The 10,040-nt window shown below is 35.0% G+C and overlaps 1 protein-coding gene across 1 annotated transcript in view; it reads right to left on the bottom strand.

Moving 5' to 3' along the window:
* Positions 1–752: 752 nt before the first annotated feature.
* Positions 753–10,040, bottom strand: part of LOC107716886 (protein phosphatase 1 regulatory subunit 12C-like) — a 16,207-nt gene continuing 6,919 nt past the window's right edge. The window contains exons 7-19 of the mRNA XM_016523492.1: positions 7,336–7,412; positions 7,152–7,264; positions 6,982–7,028; positions 6,760–6,890; positions 5,585–5,672; positions 5,246–5,363; positions 4,998–5,137; positions 3,908–3,957; positions 3,574–3,622; positions 3,372–3,476; positions 3,207–3,257; positions 2,073–2,123; positions 753–1,749 (exon numbers count right to left, since the gene is read on the bottom strand). Coding sequence (XP_016378978.1) covers positions 1,663–1,749; positions 2,073–2,123; positions 3,207–3,257; positions 3,372–3,476; positions 3,574–3,622; positions 3,908–3,957; positions 4,998–5,137; positions 5,246–5,363; positions 5,585–5,672; positions 6,760–6,890; positions 6,982–7,028; positions 7,152–7,264; positions 7,336–7,412 — 1,107 coding nt within the window. The 3' untranslated portion in view covers positions 753–1,662. The remainder of the gene's footprint in view (positions 1,750–2,072; positions 2,124–3,206; positions 3,258–3,371; positions 3,477–3,573; positions 3,623–3,907; positions 3,958–4,997; positions 5,138–5,245; positions 5,364–5,584; positions 5,673–6,759; positions 6,891–6,981; positions 7,029–7,151; positions 7,265–7,335; positions 7,413–10,040) is intronic.

Below are 10,040 nucleotides of genomic sequence, written 5' to 3' on the forward strand. Positions count from 1 at the left end.
GAAATGTAATGTATTACACTCTTTAACTTTCGCACGTAACCACACATTTGTCTACTACTTACGTTTCATAAAATTTTCCTACCATTGCCAATAATGGGAAATCAGACCTCTGAAAATAATTATATCTAGCAAGCCATTATTTATTTATGCAAGAGATAAAACACTTGTGCACAGATTGCTTTAATGGTTGTTACCCAACCATTTGCACTGATCTTTATTGGTCAGAGAGAATAACTGACTCCAACATTTTTAACAAAGCAACAGAGATATATTCTATCTATATATATATATATATAGAAATATATATATAGAAAGGCACATTTTTTTGGCAAAATACACTTGCTGGATGAACAAATGCCTAAGTCCTGAAAGCAATCATTTTAGGGGGAAAAAACACAAATAAACAGTGGTAAACCTTTAAAAGCTTTGACCTATGACGCCAGTTTGGTTTAGGACAAAACTCATAGTCACAGTACAAAACACTTGTGTGTCTCTTTCTAATAAAAAAATGATTACACCACTGGCAAAACACATCAGCATCAAAATTCACCATATATAATATATTCATAAATATGCAATAATAGAGAAATAGATCCATACTAATGTCTGTTTGGTCCAAAGAACAGTAGTCCGCTAAAGTACAGTGTTAATCCAGATACATACTGAGAAAAAGACACTACCCCAAGACCTTCTACTGTCTCACTAAGAGACCCCTGAGCATGCGGTTACTGTTTGGCACATTTTTTCTTTCATTTTGCTTACCATTTCAAGAAATATTAAAATGATTTTTTTAAGCTAAAATGATGATGGCATTGCCCAGCTGACATTGCCATGGCATTAAAAAGCACAGTTTAAACATTTAAGTCTGGTAACACTGCAATTTCAGTAATAAGCCTTTAACAAATATTAGATACTTCTTAACAGATCAGTGGTTTATGTACATGTATATGAAAATATATTACAACTTCATTTCTATTTCAACGTACATTAACCCTGTTCTGTTAACATTGTAGATCTATGATCTGTAATAAATCATGTTTGTTATTAATGAACAATATTCTATATTCTGTATATCATAAAATCTTAATTTATCTATTTTTGCAGGTTTCTAGAGGTACCTGCTGAAAGGCAAAGATTGCAATGGCAGCTGTCTGTGAAACTGAACAGTAAACCTGAACTGAAACTTCAAATTACTCAAAATTCTCATCAGTTCAGCGCAGTGTAGGGCACAATAAGGGCATTAACTAAGTGCACTGGCTAGTCTGCAGAATTTGAAGGAACATTAAAGCGATAAGCCTTATCTGTGCTATTAATAAAAAAGCAGTAAGCACACTGCGCAAAAGAAATCAATAACATTACAAATGTTACAAGAGCACCCTGAATCAGAGCTGAACACCATAATCTAGAGCAGCTGAACAGCAGATGGACTTGAGTTGTGTCATTGAAAATTCCAGTTTTGATGAGTCTAGAGTGGCAGCTAAACAAGGCCTTACATATGTACATATCCATTTAAAGAACAGTAGTTTAACCACCCCAGGCATGGGGCATATGTCCCAGAGATGAGAGAGGGAAAGAAACATGCTGTGCAGTTCTTTGGGCAGACAATGGGACAGCAACTTTCCCAATGAATTCAGGAAAAAAAAATCCAAAGAACCTAGAGATTCATTTAGACAGCTTACTAATGACACGAATGAGAGCTGCATTTTCATCTTTCAGTCTCTGGTTGTCAGCACGCAAATCCACAAGCACCTAGAAGGAGGAGGACAGAGAGTGAGATGAACAGGCCCACATGGAACCTGTATATGCATGGAAATTTGTAGAAAGTTCTGCAGATCTGACATATCCATCATACACAATGTTCTACACAACTCGTACCTCTTACATGTTATGCTAATAGTGTTTTCAGCTATCAAAAGAGTGTAGTAATCACAGCTCTGTTTAACTAATTTAACTTTGTTTAAATCTATTCTGAAATTCTAAACAGTTCTAAATACTGTAAAGCTCAAGCTTATATTATTATTAGTAATAGTAATATTAGTAATATTGTTAGAAAATACGGGATTAGCTCTTACTTTGAGTTCATCTTCTATCTCAGATGCTCTCCGCTGAAGAAGTTTCTTTTCCTGAAGAAAAAATAGAGCAGAATAACAACAAAACAAAACAAAAAAAAAACACTTTACAATAGGGTTCAATTTTTTTTTAACGTGTGCATTAGGTGAAATAACATTTATTAATCTAGGTTATATTACAGGGCTGTTGAATGCTTGCTTCTGATTGGTTGATGAACATTCTATGGTGTGCAATTTTTTTTTCAGGGAGGTCTTGACCCCATTGCAGTTAAATATGCAATGAAAATGATTTCAGTTATTTCAGAGGTCCAGAATAAGAAGGCAAAAAAACCGAAGCCCACAAAGACATTGACCAAGCAATTAAATACATTAATTAAAGCTGCAGTCCGTAAGTTTTGCCTCTTTGTCGCCATCTCTGTTTGAAAACCTAGAATTGCAGCTGTGCGGGGCATTATCTAGCTTGCGTGGGTTGTGAGTCGGCACGGCTCCAGCGCGGATGAATCTAATAATGTTCTGAAGAGTATGTGTGGCAGTCAGTCACCGCACCGGTGTGGATATTTACTGTACTTCGCAATCACAGATTCTAGCCTAAGTCTTGGAATATGACCGGATCATTTTTAACCAAAAAAAGTTACGGACTGCAGCTTTAACAGAATAAAAACAAACTATTTTCATATTTTCTCAATTAATTTTTAGCTTTCAGTTTCGTTATTAGTAGACACTGTTGTTGAGACGATACTGTTCAAAGACACCTCCATTATTAGCTTTAAAATTACATTTTTGAATTAGCAACAGGTGCTTGAGATGAAATGCGTAAGAAATTGGTCCTACATACAAGAGCGTTTAGTCTACAAAATCTGACAAAAACTGTTGAATTATTTAAAAATAATGCACTATGCATTATTTTCTAATAATTCAATGGTCCTTCATCAATTATTCCTTACTTAATGTTAATTTTAGCATGTACCAATACATCTTTAACATATAAATTAACAAAATGTAATTAATTAAAAAAATGTTGATTATTGTTAGTACGTGATACCAGTGCATTAACTAAGGTAAACAAATTGCAGCATTGTTACCACTAAAACCCAAGACACCCGAACCATGACACGGCATGAAAATGTGGTAACTTACAAATCTCTCCAGCTCCAGCAGGGCTGGTCTGTCTGATCCATTCTCTTGATTCTGTGTGCATGCAAACAAATACAACTATATATATAAATATATCTAACTCACTTTAGTGGTTCAAAATTTCTTGCCTATCCCAAGGTCTCAGGACAAGAAAACAACACTTCTCACCTGTTTGAGTTTCTCCAGCTGAACTTTACTCTCATTTAACTGCAGTTGAGTTTCTTGAAGCTTCTCTTTTAGATCTCCATTCTCTTGCAACACCTGCAGATACAACTGAGAGAACACATATTACATAACAAGAGTGTGAACCAGCTCTTATATCGCTCATTAGTTTCTGAATGTTCAATGTTTAAAAAAAAAACATTATTACCTTTCTATAATCCAGAGAAGAGTGTCTGGAATAGTCTAACTGAGGATCACTACAAAAACAAACAATACTCTTAAAAATAACATTACAAAAGTCTCAATATTACTCTCTCAACATGAGCTTATTAGCAGCTTATTTAAAACGGTGCACTAATTAATCCCGTGGTTAGGGACAGGCAAACGCGAATGCATCCATATCTACAGAGAAAGACATCACAGAACAAAAAACAAGACACTGTGCTATGTAATCAGTACACACTAAGTACATGTAGGATATACCTCTCGAACAAAGCTACACACCAGGTGATGTACAAAACCTTGATAAAGCACGCACAAACCTTGTTCTGTTGTCTTGTTCAGCATCTTCATTTGCATCCATATCATCCATCTGAACAAAAGAAACATTAATTGTCAATAACTGTCCATGTCAAAGTCAGTCATTTAAAACTCCTGAATTATGTAATTTCTTTACTACTACTACTGGCACTAAACACAACTGCAAAAATAATTAGAAATTAGAGGTGTAAGAATGTTCTCATTGTACAAAAAAAAAAAAAATTTAGCCTAGCAACAAAAACAATACCGCAACAAGAATCCAAAATTGAATGACCACTGAATGCTATGATTGACAAATTAGAACCAACAACAATGTAATAAATGGCATTAATATAATTTGTCTACATATTTTAGTTGTCGGTTCATTACATGTTTAATAGCAATGTGCAAATCTATGATGCATATTCAATAGTCCACTACAAAAAAATAAAATTTCTAATAGTGCGAATGTATGATTTGATTCATTATTTTGTCAGTAATTGACTACATTGCAAACGGTCTCTCGAATTACATTAATGCCTTTTTTTGGAAACAGTTATGAATTGTTTTAAAATACTTAAATCATTCATACATTGAATCATGGCCCAATTTCATGATACGTCACAATCATAAGATTAAAGAATCAAAGTCACAACAAATATTTACACCCCTATTAAATATTAATTAAAATAAAAACACTATTTTTGTTTATTTATAGGTGATTTGTCCAAAGTACTGGCTGATGCATATTTTAAAGAAGTCTGTCAAGGAAATATTGTAAAACAATCATATACCAGTTTTGGGACAACCATGTCATTATAGTGTTAAGGTCTACATTATAGATCCTTTGTCATGTACTGTTTGTGTTTGCATATGAATGTTTCTAAATTCATTATCATGAAATAGGGAACCTCTACAAACTCCTCCTGTTCTATTGGTTGTGGGCAACATTTGCTTAAAATGAAAATTCACGTGCATCATCATCCTTTGTTATTCTTTGTAATATACAGGTGAGAAGCTGCAAAGAAGTGTACTTCTAAAAGTCTATTTAAATTGAAAGCGCTCAGTGTGAACGAGAATGCCCTGGGTTTTTTATGAATGCTTGTAGCTCACCTCTCCAGCCAGCTGAACGATACCAGTTGAGCGTCTCTCTTTCCTCCCTTTCCTGCGATCTCTCACTCCTAGTGTCGTCTCTGCATCTCCCAATTCCTTCACTGGCTCTGTGTCTAGTGCAGAGAGAAAACTCTCAATATCTAGACAGAATTCACATGGAAACAAACATCAAAGAATAATTACTGTCAACTGAAATAGAAGAATCAACTCCAGGTGCTTCAGACACACTGGATGGTAATGAGACTCACCTCTCTCAGCTGGTGTTAGTGTGATGTTGGGGCTCACAGGCTGAACACTGAGGTGCTGAGGTTCATTGCTCTTAACAATAATCCGTTCTGCTTCCTTAAGATCTGTCAATGTTACTCCCTGACAATCAAAATTCCAAAACATATTTAATAATAATGATTTTTAATAATAATTTACTAATATTATTTTAATAATAATTATTATTTTATTTTTGGGCACATTATTAACATGTTGCTAACAAAATATTAAGCCAAACTACTCAATGCGGTTTTCTTTCTTTTCTTTTTTTTTAATGAGTTTTATTCATTTTATTAGTTTTATTCAGGGTTGTGAATACACACCTGTGTTGATCGTCGTGACTGCCGCATGAGACGCGAGCGAGCTTTCCTCTGAAACTCTGACTCCTCATCTCTCACTGGAGCCTGAAACCTGTAAAACACAATTTCATCACTATTCACGAACAGATCATAAATCCAGTTTATAAAATAGATAGTTCTGGTCCTTAATTATGACTGTTTGAGTCAATAAAATTTCTGAATTATGTAACTTCTTTACTACTACTGGCACCAAACACAACTGCAAAAATAATTAGACATTAGAGGTGTAAAAATATTCTCAATGTACAAAAAAATTCAGCCTAGCAACAAAACAAATACTGCAACAATAATACAAAAATTGACTGACAGATCGGAACCAGTAACAATGTAATAAATGGCATTAATATGTAGTTAATGACTGTTTGAGGCATGTTACTCTCAAAACATACACATGTGACCTCATAACGTTAGTATTACTGCACTAAAGAAACTGTTTCGAAATGTCAGATTTCATTGTAGCCGTAGTTTATACAGCTAAGGGGGTTTAGGCACTCCGCTCCGCTTTGTGACTAGCGAGTAGGCTTCTTGGCTTATTGCATTAAACAGTAACATTTATTTACATATTACTTTACATACTGCTTAGTAATTTACATACTGACATAGCGAAGATCTTTAAATTCAAAATGATGTTGAATGATTCTCAATACAAACTTCAATACCAAAAGACAGTAAAACACTCCTTTATAAGTTTACCTGCTGTAGAGATTTAATTAATACAGTTTCAATTATAAAATTAGTTTAAAATAATAAACTAAAACGATGTTCTATGTAGTTCACTCGCCAGGTGTTTGAGTTAGAGTAAGTATAAGTATAGCACAAATATTTTTTCACTCATTTGGAATTATTCAGCCTTTAAAAACATGTCTAAGTCTAGCGAATAAACAAAACAAAATTACTTGCCAATGGCGATTATATTGCCAAGGCATCCGTCGAGGGTTGTTATATTTTTTTATTAATTTTTATTTTAGTATTAAAATGTCTTGACTTGGTAATACTGCTACGTTATGCCATCACTAATACTTCCTAATCATGAAGACTTACATAAGATTACATAAGATTTGTTCAGAAGTAACATAAAATCAATAAAATAAATAAGTGTAATTGTAAAGCATTTAATTCTTTGGATCAAACTATCTTACTTCTTTCCATCACTAGAGGCGTTACTAGGGCTCTCAGCAGGTGACTCTCGCCTCTGAGGGGTGGGCTGCACAACTGCTGTGCGACTCGCTCTGTCCTGATCATTCACCTTGACTTCTTTATCCTCAATGGTCTGAAGAACACAAACATACAGTGATTAAATCACATGCACCAGCAGAGAGATTCTGACATTAAAAGCTGAGACAGAAGACTGTGTGTCTGACCCCTGAAGAGGGAACAATGCTCTCTGGTGTCGACACTGTTGAACTTTCTAGAACAGAGAACAAAACAAACATTATTAAAGAGACTGTACTCTTGTACAAGTATGTTTCATATATGTGAATATTTTGAATGCTGCTGTATGAGAGAGAGAGACAGACAAAGAGAGACAAACCTGGGCTGCTTTCTCTCTCATCGTTGAGTCCCAGGCCTCCTGAGACCCCTCGTTCCTTAGACTGGTCCTGTACATTTATTTTGTCCCTGCTGCTCATTCGGCACACAGAGCTCCTTAGAGAAAGAGAGGTATGAGTGAAGATGTTTGTGACTGCAAAGACTGAAAGACTAATCATCTTTCTCACCTGCGTTTCTTGTTTGCAGTGTTGGCATTTGAAATCTGTGAATTTTGTTGCTCAATAAGTGCCTGTTCAGTCCTCCACTAAAATAAACAGATGCAAAAATTAATTTAATCATCATACTTCATTTAGAATGGATCTACATAGCCCAGATTTGATTACTGTTCTGATTAATAGTTTCAACGGATAGTAATGAGTTCAATGAGGTACAAAAACATGTAAACAACAAATAAACAGCTTCAACATGGCTCATTAAATAAAATTACAGTTGTCAATAGATTAATTAATAAGTTAAATAAGTTAATAGGTTAAAATGCACTTGGTTTTTAAGGACAGAAAAAAAAGAAAAGAAAAAAAATAAAATAAATAAAAATAAAATAAATTATATATATAGATTAGGGTGGCCCTTATTGGGGGGAAATGTTAACCTCTCACCCCCTCATTTGTTTCACTAGAAGTATGTAATGTAAAAAGTTAAAAGGCAGATCTTTGTACCTTAGTTACACCTAAATGATTCATATTAGTACCTTAAAGGTACATATTATTGTTTTAAAAGTAAATATTAGCACATAAAGTATACATATTGGTACCCTTTTGAAAGGGTACCTCCACAGTGTCAGTTTCCCAGATAGCACAGGTATGTCTCTAAGAAGTCTGCTAACTAGTCCGCTTGAACTGGGAAACATCTGCTGTGTAAAAACATCTGATAAACGTCAAAAAGACATCTCCATAATGTATGTCTGCTATCAGGGTTTGTCTTTTTTCTGAGAGTGTGTGTTTATAGGTTAAAAGCCTTAAACATTGAATTAACTTCATGTTATCAAATTTAGCAAACATTTACAGGTAATAGAGTACTGAATGGATGACATATTTTTGTAGGCCAAAACCCAGAAACAAGTTGGCATTTTAGCACTTCCATTTCCATTGTCCCGAAGTCAATGGGTTTTTTGTTAAATGCCTGAAATAAAATCTGTGGTTAACACAAGCACAATATATAAGTTTTATTCTCTGACATAAAAACATCGGTAATACCCCTTGTGATTTTTTTTTGTTTTTTACTTGTCTTGAAAAAAGCTATTGCTAACAAGTGGCTAAATGGGACCACAGAGGTTGTCGGTTGAGACTGAGCATGTTAAATGTCATAACACCAAACATAAAAACTCATCTACTCACTAGTCCACTTTTTACAGCCTCATTGTGTTATTAATCACACTCAGAGAACTTGAACTGAAAGAGTTCCAGGAAGCTTAGTGATGGTGACGTTAAAGTCAGGTGACTGTGGTGTAGTTATAGCCTTTGTTTAGCATTTGTAAATACCCAAATACACAGCTTTCTGACAATTGTATTTAGGCTTCAAAATTATGTTCATTTGAGAAGAACATTATGATGTTCATGATGAACAAAATTTCTATGAATCACACATTTTTTTGGTCATAGAGCAGATTTTCCGCAATTATCCAAAAGCCAAAATCCAATTCTGTGGATATTGTTCAGTTGAACAGATTTCAAGACTGCAACTGTCTGTTCTCTTTCATATTGCAAAAGCAAAGAAAAAAAAAAAAAGCAAGAGCACTTGGTAAGACAAAAAGCTCATTTTAGAACTTCTTTTGTGATTGATGTCACAAAAACAAATTGAGGTGTTCGTCTCTTTCTGCTAATACTAGTGCAGTTGTATACTGTGAATATCGTGATAAAGTTCATTTTTTTGTAACTTATTTAAAAAAGTGAAACTTTCATATATTCTAGATTAATTACATGTAAAGTAAAACATTTAAAAAAAAAATTGTTTTAATTTTGATGATTAGAGCTTACAGCTCATTAAAGTCAAAAATACAGTATCTCCGTGATGATTTGGGGTGCTGTGACGTCTGCTGGTGTTGGTCCATCGTGTTTTATCAAGTCCAAAGTCAATGCAGCCGTCTACCAGGAGATTGTGGAGCACTTTATGCTTCCATCTGCTGACAAGCTTTATGGAGATGCTGATTTCCTTTTCCAGCAGGACTTTAGCACCTGCCCACAGTGCCACAACCACTTCCAAGTGGTTTGCAGACCATGATATTTCTGTGCTTGACTGGCCAGCCAACATGCCTGACCTGAACCCCATACGCAGTGTTGCCAAGTCTGCAGTTTTCCCGTGGAATTGGGCTACTTTATCACTGTTTCCGCGGGTTGTTTTTCATGTCCGCGGGTTAAAGCGACCCCGATAACGTGATATTTAGCCCCTGGAGTGCAAATTTTACCAGGGAAAACCTGCCAAAAATGTATATTTTACCCCCCCGGAACGCGATTTTTAACGGGGAGCCACCCTCGAAATGTGAATGGGCTAGTTTTGTGCTAGTTTTGAGTAGCAAATGGGCGGGTTTTGTTGTGAAAACTTGGCAACCCTGCCCATACGGAATCTATGGGATATTTTCAAGAGAAAGATGAGAAACAGTCGATCCAACAATACAGAAGAGCTGAAGGCTCAGTAGTGTCTCTGCAGTGCCACAGGCTGATCGCTTCCATGCCACACCTCACTGATGCTGTCATTTGTGCTAAAGGAGCCCCGACCAAGTATTGAGTGCATAAATGAACATACTTTAAAGAACTTGAACTTTTCTGTTTTGCAAATCCTTTTTTTGTTTTGATTGATATTAGGAAATATTCAAATATCTTGAGATACTGGATTTTTGACTTTCATGAGCTGTAAGCTCTAATCATCAAAATTAAAA

The sequence above is a fragment of the Sinocyclocheilus rhinocerous genome, unplaced genomic scaffold, assembly GCF_001515625.1.
Source record: "Sinocyclocheilus rhinocerous isolate Xijiao unplaced genomic scaffold, SAMN03320098_v1.1 scaffold59, whole genome shotgun sequence".
In the NCBI taxonomy this organism is placed as follows: Eukaryota; Metazoa; Chordata; class Actinopteri; order Cypriniformes; family Cyprinidae; genus Sinocyclocheilus; species Sinocyclocheilus rhinocerous.